The sequence below is a fragment of the Pollicipes pollicipes genome, unplaced genomic scaffold (genome assembly GCF_011947565.3).
Source record: "Pollicipes pollicipes isolate AB1234 unplaced genomic scaffold, Ppol_2.1 Scaffold_3087;HRSCAF=3621_pilon_pilon_pilon, whole genome shotgun sequence".
Classification (NCBI taxonomy): Eukaryota; Metazoa; Arthropoda; class Thecostraca; order Pollicipedomorpha; family Pollicipedidae; genus Pollicipes; species Pollicipes pollicipes.
The window spans coordinates 4,542,300-4,557,601 of record NW_023596225.1 but is presented as its reverse complement, the minus strand read 5'-3'; the positions used below and the strand labels follow the sequence as shown (position 1 = coordinate 4,557,601).

The 15,302-nt window shown below is 53.4% G+C and overlaps 1 protein-coding gene across 1 annotated transcript in view; it reads left to right on the top strand.

Moving 5' to 3' along the window:
* LOC119090574 (BMP-binding endothelial regulator protein) overlaps window positions 1-15,302 on the top strand; it is a 51,847-nt gene that overhangs the window by 36,221 nt on the left and 324 nt on the right. Inside the window, exons 5-13 of the mRNA XM_037213403.1 lie at window positions 7,826-7,938; window positions 8,203-8,452; window positions 9,015-9,271; window positions 10,460-10,633; window positions 11,442-11,612; window positions 12,058-12,208; window positions 14,045-14,224; window positions 14,420-14,594; window positions 14,986-15,116. Coding sequence (XP_037069298.1) covers window positions 7,826-7,938; window positions 8,203-8,452; window positions 9,015-9,271; window positions 10,460-10,633; window positions 11,442-11,612; window positions 12,058-12,208; window positions 14,045-14,224; window positions 14,420-14,594; window positions 14,986-15,116 — 1,602 coding nt within the window. The remainder of the gene's footprint in view (window positions 1-7,825; window positions 7,939-8,202; window positions 8,453-9,014; window positions 9,272-10,459; window positions 10,634-11,441; window positions 11,613-12,057; window positions 12,209-14,044; window positions 14,225-14,419; window positions 14,595-14,985; window positions 15,117-15,302) is intronic.

Here is a 15,302-nt window from a genome sequence, read left to right as displayed (position 1 = left end):
GATCTCGGTGAGGGGTGGGCGGGGGGGGGGGGCAAAATTGACCCCCATCCGAGCGAAGGGTATCCAACTGACCACCCGGGTGCGTGTTAATTCATTTCTGATATTGTAGCGGTCAGTATTTCTGAGAGAAAGATTGCTTTGCCATATATGTTATCAATCACCTTGTGTCCCCATTTATGCCACGTGTTGAAGATTTTCAACCATGCTTTTAAAGGAAGAAGTAGATGAGGCGAAGTAGGTCATCCATCATGCGGCGCTTGTTGGGATATATATATATATATATATATATATATATATATATATATATATATATATATAACAACTTCCACAACATGTTCTCTGCCCGTGCTACAAACGCGGGAGACGGTGTTGCATAACGCTTGGAAGGTTCTATGAGATAGCCAACTGGGAACATCGACGCATGCAGCCTGCGATGGGCCATGGCAGGAGATCAAAGAGGTGAAAATGTCTTTCATTGGCCTGTCCTGCTATATCTAGAACCAAGTAAGCCACTTGGATGGGTATACCAGGGTTAGAAAGGTACCCATAAATATTCTAACACGCCCATGACGTTAAGCCTGAAATCACATGACCCTTAAATGGTCTACAAATGCCAAAGTTTTACCTAGGTTAACGTCGGATAACCTGGCATTACGTAAACCACCATAGCAATAGCAATTCCCTTCGGAGCAATATAGAGTGATATAAATAGAAAAGCAGTCTAGACAGACTGCTTGGATTACCCCTCCTGCGAGAAGTAGGTGTTATTTATTGCCTTTTAGCAGATGTCACCGACATGACCTCGAGGATGGCGTTTTAACTGTTGAACCATCGAGAAACTTTAATTTTCACATGTATAGATATGATATTAATTCATCTACCAAAAAATATGGCACCCCGCTCAAAATTGATCAGTGTTAAAGAAAAACGTACGAGTTGCGTATGAGGCGCCCTCGTTGGGCGAGGGTGAAGGACAACGAAAGGACCTCCATATTGATCCCGTGGGAGCTTACTAAGCAACATGGCGTCACTTTACTGACATGCAAAGCAGCAAGCCGTTCGGGCAGTGAGACAAAATCCAACATACTGAATGGCACGAATAACCAATGCATTTCACGCGCCCTTAAAACTAAAAACATCAATAACTTATACCGAATGGATAGCTTTTCAGGCTTTACCTAAGGAGATACATCCTAGCCATGGGCATCGGCCCATACCCTATCTGGGCGTGATCGTAATGAATATCGCATGAGACAAGTTACTTGATGAACTCGAGTCTCTCAAAGAAGCTGAATCTGACGACTCACCCGCCATATTCTTAACTCGCCCCCGGCCGCGGAGTTGACTTCCTCAATGTTTTTTTTTTAGTACAGGTCAAAAACGCACGCTCGCAGCAAAACAAAATTTTTAGCACCTAGTTATTTATCAATTTGGCATCCTTTTGCAAATTCGAAGTTTCTATCTACCAAGATCAGCGACCTAGGTAGAGTCAAAGAGGTCAGTTCCAAAAAAATGATCACACATATTTTTGTGGGCCATTTGCCATTGTTCACACTTGCTTAAGTAATCGAACGTGTAGCACCTACAGCTTGTTTAGTTTTGATTTTTCAAAACTGGCGAAGTCAGTGGCCTAAAGTCAGACTAACCTTTGCTATTTTAACATAAATAATGCAAATTTGCACTATTTTTGTGTAGTTTTGGTGCTTGCATATACGGAAAAGAATACTAACTCACATGCGCAACAACCATGTGACCATGGGCACATGGCCTTGGCCCAGGTCATGCCCCACCTCTACGGATGCATTCTGGAAAACACATGCTGAGCTCGAAAGAGGCAGTTTTAAAAGGAAATTTTGGACGCAGAATTCGAATACTCTACTGAAAACATATTTTGATGTAATTATAATGCTTAATGAAGACACAGTATATCAGGTGAAGACATGCAAGGTCATATGAGGTTATTTAAGGCCAATGGCATATGTTATGAGTAGTGGAGAAGCTAGATGAACGAGTGCAATGCGACTAAACATCTCCTTATCGTGTTTGTAAAGATGATTTTGTATAATTTAATGTACCAACGTGCCTGTTCTCAGTTTGTTACAGGTACATTTTCAAGCGTCGAATGGACATATAATGTAAAGATGGACGAATGTAAATAACAGGTATATAAAATATATATAACATAATATAAAATATATAAAACAGACATAAAAATACAAAATATATAAGAATATAAAAATACAAAATATATAAGAATATAAAAATACAAAATATAAAAATATATAAATAATAAAAATGTATAAAAATGGACGAACGGAAGTCACAGGTATGCGGTCTTGAGTACATGTAGATGTTCAACATACTATTTCTGACTATAGTAAAACATTGTACTGGTTACAGAGACCCGACTAACATTTCCGTTTTTCACTTGGACGGTTTATAAGTTTGACTTCAAATGGCCTCGGAGTCAGCCTAAAATAATATTTTTGTGTCTGGAATGGCTTTTTCCCACAGCTACACACAATAAAATAAACTTAATAATAAAATAGAAGCACATTGTGAAAAATGTATCGTTCTTGTAGACTACTAGTAAAACAACTTTTAACCATATCTGATCTGACCCGATCTTTGTAGGGAACAGAAACGGCGGACTTCCCACAGTCTTGACGCTTATTTCAGTGCCCTCAATATCCGTGATGACGTTTTAACATAGGTTTTAACTGCACCTATCAGAACAACCGCTTCGACCTTTGTGACCTTTCGTGACCTCAGATTTGATTTGAGGTCAGAAATTGTGTGCGCATTCTTCGTATTTTGACGAGACCCTCACAGCCGCATGTTTTTTTTTTCTCACACGGCATCTGGAAGTTGGAGATCCCAGGGGGAAGGCATCTTCCCCTCCGGCCAGGCGCGGATGTCTCAGACTCCCGGCCGGACGCGGATGTTTCAGACTCTCGGCCAGGCGCGGGTGTCTCAGACTCCCGGCCGGGTGCAGATGTCTCAGACTCCCGGCCAAGCGCGGGTGTCTCAGACTCCCGGCCGGGCGCGGGTGTCTCAGACTCCCGGCCAAGCGCGGGTGTCTCAGACTCCCGGCCAAGCGCGGATGTCTCAGACTACCGGCCAGGCGCGGGTGTCTCAGACTCCCGGCCAAGCGCGGATGTCTCAGACTACCGGCCAGGCGCGGGTGTCTCAGACTCCCGGCCAAGCGCGGATGTCTCAGACTACCGGCCAGGCGCGGGTGTCTCAGACTCCCACCCGGGCGCATATGTCTCAGACCCTCGGCCGGGCGCGGGTGTCTCAGACTCCCGGCCAGGCACAGATGTCTTAGACTCCCGGTGGGGCGCGGATGTCTCAGACTCCCGGCCAAGCGAGGGTTAAGCCTTCATACTTTTGATATGTCACGCCAAAACCTCTTTTATCACGACAGTCACTGAGCCAGTGGATCTCTCCCGATGGCTGGAAAACGGCCGACGGGCCCAGTAATTAAGAAAGCCGACAGTGCTGACCTATTCAGCCACAAATCCGTCTCGCTTACCTGCATTACCTGTACAATCAACTATCACAATTAAACCTTGGCTGGTGCCCAGCATTGGTTCTGGAAAAAGTCATCGTACGAAACACAGCAACAATCCAGTGCAACTAGTTGTGCAACGACCATGATTTTATCTGCGACGGGCCTAGACAAACGCAAACAAAGTGACGCGGCTGTTTCGCAACGTCCCCTGATCGGGCCATGCCGGATGCGTCAGCCATGGACGGGTTCAATGCTCTCTCCCCTCCTGGAGGGAGGTCCACCCGAGAGTCCGCACACATCCCCACGAGGGGTGTCTGGGTTTGTCTGGGTGTCTGCGGGGAGGGGTGTCTGTGCGGGTTAGTCTCGGTGGCGGAAGGCTCCCATGTGTATAGTCTCGTATCCTTTCTTCCCACTCTCCTTCATCTCAGGAAGAGCCGAATAGGTTGATGCTGACTGAACAAGCCCTGACCCAAACCGAAGTGAAGGAATAAGGCGTTCGAGAAAGTTTTGCATCAACTACTTTTAAAACAAATAGATTACTACGAGATCGACCACAATTCTTTACAAATAACTCAAACCTCCGTCAGACCACACTCAGCGAGATGTCGTTAAGGTGAGTTGATCTGACCTTAACCCACTTATCTTCGGAGTTCCCAAAGGTGCGCCTTGGACCTTTGCTTCTCTCGGTGAACATCAATTACCTACCAGATTCGCTAAGCACAGGCCCAACAGCATTACTTTTTTCTGACGACTGCTTGCTATGCCGGTCGTTAACGGAGCATCTCACGCGGACTATGTCCAGAGAGACCCCAAGACCCCGCAGCCTTGCTTGCAAAGTGACGAGTGTCTCTTAACGTAAGCAAATGCTACGTGATTCACACTTCGGCGACACAGAATCACGTAACCGCCACTTCTGCCGTTTGACACAGTTTTCTAAGGAAGATCACCGAGCTTCGTTATCGGAGTACGTTCTTACAATAAAGCTGTCAGCCAACGTCCACATAACAAGAGCCGACGGACCGCCACGACCACAAGGATTAGTTTCATGCGGCTTCAGGTAATGTTCTTCGAACATGAAACAACGTACCTGCCATCCCTTAGCTAGATTGCAGCTAGAACGCGCCTCAGGGGTTTGGGACACACACGCACACCAGAAAACACATTCAAATGAAATCAAAGAAGGCCTGCAGATGCACGGTTAGGGTAGCTAAAAGCAACAAAAACAAGAACAGGCAGCGTAATTTCAATGTTTTACGACCTAAAGCATCATTCTCTCCAAACCGGGGAGACTGGTGTTATTAAAAACAACTTGAAAGACGACGCATAACCTTGTAGATATAAGCTTACCACCAAACTTACTGCGGCCAGCCGTAAGACCTACACAGGGGTTTATCGGGCCACAAAGACACAGGCCAAACATACCAGCGCTACTTTGCTTGCGCCATCCGGCTGCGGAATGACTTGGCCGTTCCCTGCCAACAATCAGACACTATCAGATCGTCACTATCAGAGACACTATCAGACATGAGAGCCTCCTACCAACATACCATTCAGCATTTTCATAAGTGACCGGTTATAGACGGACGGACAGACGGACAGGCAGGGATTGTCGGGGGGAGGAGCTTTCAAAGCGTTGCCCTACAAAACGTAGGCAGGACATGTCGGTTCCAACCATTAGATATTCCCGGTTTCCGTTTTGTTATATGCGTTAGTTTACCAGCCGCTAGGTGCCGTTATTTGTCCCTAAGCGGTGGGCGGTTGTACTCATGGTTGAGGTTATGCTCCACATGGTCATTTCCAAATTTCTCAACTTTTCTTTCCTAAAGCGGGCATAGCATTCTCATATTCATGGGACTTCAAATTCAATACATACCCGAACTGAGCTATTGTTAACTTAACATCGGATGTGGGCAATACGGTATGGACTAATATGCTCTCGTGATGAAGATGCCACTATGACATACTTCTTTCCGATTCACGTACTGATGCCAAAACTTAGTCAAAAGTGAGGATAGGAGTGAATTGAGAAATTATGCATCATATGGAGAAAAGTTTTGACCAAAAAAGCAAGGTCAAATGAACCGAATGGGTGTGCGACAGATGGCGAAATATTGCGTAGCAATCTTTTTTTTTTTTGGTAGGGTGAATTGCGCTAAGACAGTTTTATTTACCTCCCATTCTCACCCAAATTGTACCTAACGACAAGAACTAAAAATGTTAATTACAAGTAGTCATATTGTGCGAAATGAAACGCCCACCTGTCAGCATTGGACGTAAGGCACTGCAAATGAAACTAGATCCAAGTAATAGCAAAACACGTTATTCGTAGCAGGAGCTGACCGCTGCTTCCACTCGCCCCGGCCACGCGGGGCGGGAAGCCCTCCGACTGGCAACCACGCCGGTGCGGCACTTGGACCGCCTTCCTTGGCACCAGCGTCAGACAGGAAGCTGCTGGCGCCAGCGCATCGTGGGTTATGCACTGCACACTGACCCCAGCCATCAGTCGGCGTCGGCCAGCGTTTGTGCACTGTGCACGTGCAGTCGGCACCGCTCTCTGCCGAAATCTGGGCGGCAGCGCGGCGGAAGCCGGCGCGCGCGCCGTGACCGCGTCCGGCGCCGGCGCCGACAACTGCGCAGCTGCGTCAGTGCCGGCCGCGGACACAGACACAGGCCGGACAAGAGGTACACAGGGGGCGCACGACGGGTCACCAAGGTGGCCAACCGGGCGGCTTTTGTGTGAAATGCGTTATCATTGCACATGGGCTGCCGGAATGTTTCACTGATCTTCTCTGGGGTACTGATTGATCACTAGCATTATATAGGAGCTCACGGTACTGGCAAGTGACATATGACACAATTTCGCCGCAACACGAGTGCCCCGGCGGTGTCAGTGAACGAGGGAAATGAGGTCATCTCGGCCGGACCGTCCGGGAGCAGTGCGCCGGAAGGCTGACGAGGCGGTGGCGGCCAGCGTATCTCCTCAATCTCCCGCTGGTCGTCACTGCCCGGAACACCGAGGGCTGTCACCGGCGCCCGGCCGCGTCCGCACGCTCTGCGGTGAGAAGGACATGGCAAGGCCGCGCCCATGTGCAAGGCCTCTCCTGGGCCTTGAGGGCCTTGGGGACTTGAGGGACTTGTTACGTCTGAGCGTAACGAGGCGTGGCGCGGGCAGATGCCCCCTGGACGCTTGTGCTACCACGGCTGCGAGAAATCCAGGCGCCACGATCGACAAACAGCCGGCCAGATTTGGCCGGTGGGCAGCCAGTGTAACGGTTCCCCGATAGCGTGCAAGCTGATCTGACGCTGCCCCACACCCCTGCGCGATCTGCGCCGCGTGTCCGCCCTACGGGGCCGCGGCGACGCCGGCCGCGGCGACGCCGGCCCCACCAGCTGGAAGTCGTGACGCTGCCGAGAGCCTGTGACGTGACCCGGCGGGCGGGCTATCTGGGGGGCGGCGGAAATGGGCTTCCGTCCGTTGAACTGGGGCAAGGGCGCGGCAGGCGGTGTTATTTAGACTCGCCGCCGTCGCTCAGGCACGGCACCTAATTTGGCACGCGACCCGGTTTCATCTGCCTCTGGACAAGAGCTTCGCCTTTTAATGTGATTCACCCTGTGGAAACTGTCCACCTTATTGGGACTCTGATCAGAGAAGAACTCTTGATTTTGGCCTGGCGTTCTGCACTCTCGCTCTGTATCTGAGAGTCCGCCACCGGCCAAGCCCCTGGTGCGGCACCACTGCCGCCAGCTCGGCCCCCGGTGCAGCACCACCACCCCCAGCTCGGCCCTGGTGCGGCACCACCACCGCCAGCCCGGTCCCCGGTGCAGCACCACCACCCCCAGCTCGGCCCTGGTGCAGCACCACCACCCCCAGCTCGGCCCTGGTGCGGCACCACCACCCCCAGCTCGGCCCTGGTGCGGCACCACCGCCGCCAGCCCGGTCCCCGGTGCAGCACCACCACCCCCAGCTCGGCCCTGGTGCGGCACCACCACCCCCAGCCCGGTCCCCGGTGCAGCACCACCACCCCCAGCTCGGCCCTGGTGCGGCACCACCACCGCCAGCCCGGTCCCCGGTGCAGCACCACCACCCCCAGCTCGGCCCTGGTGCAGCACCACCACCCCCAGCTCGGCCCTGGTGCGGCACCACCACCCCCAGCCCGGTCCCCGGTGCAGCACCACCGCCGCCAGCCCGGTCCCCGGTGCAGCACCACCACCCCCAGCTCGGCCGTGGTGCGGCACCACCACCGCCGGCTCGGCGTCGTCAGGGTGTCCGCACCGCTCGGCTGACGGCGTCTTGTCGGTCTATGCCTGCAGGTTGCCAGACGTCACTGGGCCAGTACTCGGACGGAGAGGAGTGGCCCGACCCCGACGACCCCTGTACACTCAACCACTGCTACAGTGGCGTTGTCACCAGGTCAAAGGTCAAGGTAAGCTAATATGTGGTGGGCCTGTATTTGGTAAAACTGGTAGTATGCGGTAAAACCTGTGCTAGTATGTGTGGTTAAATCCGTCAAAACCGCATCTATTTTCGCGCTACCGTTAACGCATTTGTGGATAATTGTTGAGCATGTTGAACGCCACATGTATTTACATTAATTCGTGTTGGTGAGGCTGCAATGCCTGGCCCTGTCGTCGCAGCTGAGCTGGCCTGTGTTCCCGCGCCGTTGACCTGAGGTCCTGCTGTGCCGCAGTGCCACGCGCCGTGCAGCCAGCCGCTGCCGGCAGAGCCCGGGCAGTGCTGCGCCCGCTGTCCTGGCTGCCAAGCCTCGGGTCATGTCAAGCCGCCGGCTCAGAACGTGACGTCAGAGAGGGACCCGTGCCTGATCTGCCGCTGCGGCCCGGACGGCACGCAGAGCTGCGCGCGCCGCCTGTGCCCCGCTCTCTCGTGTCTGGCGTCCGAGACTCACCAGGAGCCAGACCAGTGCTGTCCCCGGTGCACAGGTGAGGCAGGATGTCAGCGCTGACTGCCGGATCCCCTTCCGTCGGATGGGGATCCGATCGGATCCCCTTCTTCTGCTGACTGTCGGATCCCCTCCGCCAGCTTCTGATGCGACTAACGGCTGTTATGCCCATGGTGCTCACATGCTTCCCGTATGGCTGGCTGCTGCCTGTGTGGCGTCTGCGTCAAATGCTCTGTCCGCGGGCACAGACAGTGCGGAGCCGGCAGATCACCCAGCTCTGACCTTTGGGTCTTTGCCAAACGGTTGACCATCACGGACTCCGTCACCGTCTGGGAAGGCCAGTAATGCCCATCAGGTCGTCACTATCTATCCAACCTACTTGGCCTCCAATGAAGAGCCTTGTCGAGCACGTGCAGACTTGCTTGAGCCGCGAAACTCCGTCCATTATCGCCCCCACACCAGCCTGCCGCGCTGAAGACGGTGGCTCTCGCATCAAAGGCCTTTGAGTGGGACGCCATCCGGTCGCCTGCAGCGCTGCCCCAAGGCTGACCGCCCACGGCTTCCGGCAGTCGGCTCGCTGACGTCACGCGGCGCGTTGGCAGGCCACCGGCGCGTCACGCCCGGCTCACCGGGCTGCCAGATGGGCAAACGGCTCTACGACTCCGGCCAGCAGTTCTCGCCGGATCCGTGCACCAACTGCACCTGCCAGGGCTCGACCAGCGTGTGCCAGCGCACCAGCTGCCCGCAGCTGGCGTGCCAGCGGCACCTGCAGCTGCACCAGCCGGGCAGGTGCTGCCCGGTGTGCCGCGCGCCGGAGCCGGTGCGCAGCGTCTGCCGTCATATGCGCCGCCAGTACCAGGTGCGACCAGTGCGAGATGTGTGCGCCGCGAAGAAGCGACGTCGCTTGACCCTTGTCAGTGTTAGAAGCATCGACGTATGTATCGCAGTCCATCGAGCTCCTCGTGACTCCTGACCTGTTGGGGACGCGAAAGTTCGTTCTGCTCCTTCGATGTTCTAAATATTTCTCCAGATCAAGCAAAAATCTTGCGTTTTGCCTGGGAAGGGTCACAGAAGTGCACGATACAATGCAAATCAACACACTTTTTAGCCATTCACCAGTCAATGCATATGACGGCCGTTCTGTCAAGAAAGCTATCCACGTTTGTCCTGAGGAAAACCGTGTACTTTACAAACATCAGTATTCATTAAGCACACCCATGCTTGGTCATTAAGTTTGGGCTGAGACTTGTATACCACACAAATAGCGAAGCATGCGCCTGTGCTGTGGCCGCACCTACCAGCAGCTCGCGTGACGGGCCCTGCCCGATTTGTGCGCGAGCTATCCAGCGTTGATGGCTCAGTAGCAATGTTGCGTCGCTTTCATTCCACTTTTCACAAGCAACAGCGTACAATTTATCAAAGGTTTGATGCTCGCTCTGTTAGCCCCTATCGGCCCAGGAACCAGTCAGAAAAGGAGCGGGACCTAGCCGTGGGCGTGTCGGTACTTGCAGTACCGGCCAGTGACGAGCGGCGCTCGCTGAGCGCTTCGCTGACGCACATGGCCAAATTCGCACTTGTCCACAGCCGCACTTGTCCACAGCCGCACTTGTCCACAGCCGCACTTGTCCGCAGTCGCACGCATCCACAGTCGCACGTGTACACATTCGCATTTGAACACAATCGCACTTGCCCACGGCCAGCCGCACTTGTCCACAGTCGCACTTGCCCATAATCGCACTTGTCCACAGTCGCACTTGCCCATAATCGCACTTGTCCACAGTCGCGCGTGTCGACAGTCGCATGTATCCACAAACGCACGTGTCCACATTCGCACTTATGCGCAGTTGCACTTGTCCACAGTCGCACTTGTCCACAGCCGTACTTGTCCACAGTCGCACTTGTCTACAGCCACACGCATCCCGCGCCTCACGCGTCAGCTGCTGTACATACACACCGTTGCATGCAACACTGCCGAGGACGTTCTTCGCCGTTTGCCTTCACTGTGCACGTGCCCACCGTCCACTCACGCCTGGCTCGCCGGCGGCAGGACGGCGACACGTGGCAGCTGACCCCCTGCATCACGTGCAACTGCACGCACGGGCGGATCAGCTGCGAGATGGAGTCGTGCGAGAACGAACCGCAGTGCGGTCCCGGCTGGCACCCGGCCAAGCTAGCCGGTCGCTGCTGCAAACAGTGCGTCGAAGACGACGCCGTCTGCACGGTGAGGGGGCTAAGGAGATGGGGCTGAGGGAGTGAGGGGGACGCGGTGAGAGGGCGGGGTGACGAGAGGGGCCGATGTGCTGACCAGGGGCGTACGCACGTAGTAGTCCCCGGGGACACGTCCCCTCCCCTTACCAGGTTTATGGCATGCATTAATATGCGCGTGGTGGAGAAATTTCAGGAAGACACGTAAAAATAGGATAGAAAACGATGTCGTTTATTACACACAAGAAATTGCGCGCACTTGCAGTGCCCTAGACTTGGTTATCTGGCGAAAATTTTCAGGTATTTTCCCCCGCATTGTAAAATCCTGCGTACGCCCCTGGTGAGGACGGGCATGCGGGACGCCGCCTGTGCGCTGAGGGGGAGGGGAGGGGGACTGGAGGTGAGGTGGTGCTGGGGTAGCCGGGGTGCTGCACGCGGCGGGGGGACGTGCCCGCACGGCCAGGGGACTGGAAGAGCCAGGGTGTTCGGAGGAGCCTGGTTGCCTGGTGGTGAGGACGCCGTCTGTGTTGTGAGAGGTCTGGAGGGGGCAGGTCGGAGTGTTGCGCCGGGTGCCGGGCGGCAACCTGAACGCCTGAGTCATGGATCAGCCGGACGGGTTGGACATACAGGTCAGTCTTGCAGGCCCATGGTTGGCTGATTGGCAAATTGTGACAGGGGCTGCTTAAGAAAGGCATTGGGACAAACGTCAGCCTAAGCCTTTTTTTTTGGGGGGGGGGGCTAATTGAGACGATTTGAGAGGTGAGCATTTTGCTTTCAAAATGTGTTTTGATGGGATTAACATAACAGGACATTACCATTTCCAGGTTTTCGGTGATCCTCACTACAGCACATTTGACGGGAAGATATACAACTACCAGGGCACGTGCAAGTACCAGCTGGCCAAGGACTGCGCTGATAAGACGTTCTCGATACGCGTGCATAATGACCCGCGCAACAGCCGCTTCTTCAGCTGGACGCGGTCCGCCTCCATCAAGGTACGCACATCGCCGCCACGTCCTCGGCCACTGTCAGGCGGTACGCACATCGCCGCCACGTCCTCGGCCACTGTCAGGCGGTACGCACATCGCCGCCACGTCCTCGGCCACTGTCAGGCGGTACGCACATCGCCGCCACGTCCTCGGCCACTGTCAGGCGGCAAATGTGAGCTTGAATACGAGATTTTGCTAACGTCACGGCCTCGAGATTGCTCCAAATCGTAGGCAGTTTTGCTTTTTTAACAATTCGAGGAATGTATGAGCAGTTATACACACTGGCGTAGCACGTCTTACTACTCGGGCACTTGAGATAAAACATCCACGTTTTCACAACTATAAAAGTCTCGCGATGAGAATGGAAAAGTCGTGCTTGGCATTTTGTTTTTTCATTAAAAAGTCAAAGCCTCAAACGCGACTGATAATTTAATATGAAATATGTTTCTAGATTGGCGATTTAAGGATAGCTCTGCGCCCAAAGAAAGAAGTGAAGATCAACCGCAAGACTGTCACCCTGCCTTACCTGAAAGTGGGTCATGTGGCGATAGTCCAAGACCCTGCAGACAATTATAATGTCTTGGTGAAGCTCCGTTCTGTTGGTAAGGAAATTCAACCGTTATGTTGATTGCAGCCCCTCTGAATGTTCGCTTCCAGTTTGTGGACAGTGATCAAATTGTGTTTGAGTCAGATGTGTGCAAAGTTGATGCATACGCTTCTGCTTCCTATGGTAGATATTTTAAAGTCGTCGTTTCACTTAACATTGTAAATTTTTCCAACATTTCAGTACGAAAAGAATCGGGCCTACCGAACACGTCCTCAAATTTCCCATTTCTCAGAACGCGAGGTGAACTTTAATTTCTGTTAGTAGCATTCAAGCCAAAAGGCGCTAGCACCTGAAACATTACCACTTCTGCATCTTACCGTCGACCAGCAGGCTTTAGAATAAACCGTGGAAGTCATGACAGAACCCCAGACACTGCTTGGCTCCCGTTGGGTTCGTATTAGACCAAAGCTTTATGCTCAAAGCAAAACCGTGTGGAGGATTACTACAGCTTAAACAGAAAGCTCCGTACGAGAGCAAGCATACAGTATGACCTGGCAGAGTGCGTCGCAATTTTCTCCACATGAACTTGAAGCATATTTTTGGCATACCCAGCTCCTGCAACACCTGCCATACGCTGGGCGAGTAGCGCAGAGTAGCTCTTTCTTTTGCGATCACTTAAACCCGTAGCTTTACAAGGTGAAGCACAACGAAGATGAAGCGCACACATGCAGACATTTCGTCATTTTTTTAGGGATCAGATTTCTGCTCGGTCTGGGGAAAGTCAAATGTGAAAACTTTTCCGGTAAGGCATAGTCTTCTTAATGCCTTGTTTTCTTCACAAGATTTGGAGATGTCGCGTCCCAAAGTTTTCCTTTGTTTCTACGTCTACCGTTTGCATGGCATCATCATTTTCACAACCCGTCGGCGCATGGTCTTGAGCAGCGCTTGGAAGGAGATATGCGTCTCTTGATCGCTTCAGGGGCATCTGACACACTTCAACTCTCTGGAAGATTTTTTGGGCCCACACTCATTACAATGAAGGTCCTTTGACCATCAAGGTGACCCATCGCGGTCTCGGACCTCCCCGATTGTGCTTGGCCCTCTTGACATCTTTAATCCTATACTTTCTCTATGGGTCATGACTCTGAAAAACGACCGTTTCGGTACCATTGTGAATTTGTGGGTCCCTCAAAGTCTGGAGTATCTATAGACGGTAGTGGTTTTTGATGACTGGTGTCCTGAACACCCGGCGTTAACGACTTTCGGGCGGTCGGTATTATGGCGTGTTTTCCCAAAATATATTTTGGGCTCATATGACCCCAAATAGAGGCTCGCATTCCGGCTGGCTTACTGGACAGTAGCTTTGTGCTGGTCGACACCGAAGCGCTTCTCTGGCGCGCAACGGTAGTGTGGTACTCAAAGGAGAGCGCCCTCGGATGCATAGCTTTCTGGATACTCTTGTGACCTGTAATGCGTATTTTTCGGCGCTTCGGGAACCACTGGGCTTGAACCACGTATCGAATGCTTTTGTATATTTAGCGCTTCAACAAGATTGGTTGTGAGCTGTGCTTGATTTAAACCAATCACTGAACATCAAAATTCAATGACGCCAAATGCTGATAGGCAAATTTATGTTTCAGCGCCTTTGAGGCTGTGGATGGCCGAAGTCTGTTGCGGATGCCCATCCCAGGATTATCGTTCTCAAGAAACCCACAAAGGGAAAAGAAGCCCCACTCCTGTTCATGATCTCACTTCGAAAAAATGCAACCTTGCTGGTCATTAACTCAAGGCTCGAGAATGGCACGAAGGGAAAGCACACCATGCACACTGAGGTCTCGTGTTTTCGTTCCGTGATTAATGCCGCGGCTTACGGTCTCACCGTCTTCCCCAGGAGTCAGCGTGATTTGGGACGGCGATAGCTTCCTGCAAGTGCGGGTGCCGCCGAAATACAAGGGTAAGATGTGCGGTCTGTGCGGCAACTACAACGGAAACAAGACAGACGACTTCATCACCAAGCGCGGACGGCTGGTCAAACTCACCAAACGATTCGCTCGGTCGTGGAAAGTAGGAGGTGAGCGGGTCATCGTGCAATGCGGTTCAAGCTCACGCTCGTTTTCAGGTTAGCGTCCATATTCTCTTCAGTCTATTTAGTCTGCCCACGTGCACTGGTCATGACGTCATCCATCCACTATCACACCCAGCACTTCCCAAGTGTAGGGGCGCGCGCCAGCTGGCGCCGTGACGTGCCGTCCGCTCTCTCGCGCAGGTCGCTCCCACTGCTCGGCGCCGCGGCGCCAGTTCCGGCGCCAGCGGAAGCGTCAGCCGCGCCCGTGCGCCGGCGACCGGGCGGCGCGCGCCACCGCCGTGCGCCAGTGCAACCGACTCAAGGCGGCGGCCTTCGGCGACTGCCACGCCAAGGTTCACCCGGCTTCATACTTCAAGTGAGAGCGGCAGCTGGGAGGGATCCGTGACATGGCACGGGCCTGGTCTATCAGGTTAAACCGGGCTTCCGATCTACCTGTTTTCCGGTCTACCCGTGTGTGTCCGGTCAAAACTTGTGCTCGTGCACCGGTGTGCCATGCGCACGTGCTGATGATACACCAGCTCACCATTGTTCATCATTCACCCGTATGTCATCATCGTCGTATTAACGTTTCAGTAGCGTGAGGTTACCACGACACCGTGTGGCGGTTGAAATGTATCGATCTGCGTGTAAATTGAAGTCGCTTTTTGAGCCCACAGTTTCTCCTTTCTTCGAATGATTGCTGACCATGTGAGCCCCTTTCCCGCGCCCCGTCAAGCGCTGAGCGGCCCGCGCCTGTCCGCCGCCAGGTCGTGTGTGCAGGACATGTGCGAGTGCGATCAGAAGCGCAGCTGCTACTGTGAGGCGCTCACCGCCTACTCGCACGCCTGCCAGCGCGTCGGCGTTCCCGTGCATTGGCTGAACGGCACAGACTGCGCAGGTATGCTGCTGCCACCTGGCGGGCGGCCGCGGCCACCGCCGGCCGGCCGGCTGGTTCACGCTGTTGCATGTGCGAAAAGGTTCCGGGTGGCCGCGCTGCCTATGATCAGGGCGTAGAATTCAGGCACCGCCGGCGACTGGCCCTGAGCTGAGCTAAGTTACCACAACTGAGCTGAACGAGCAGGCA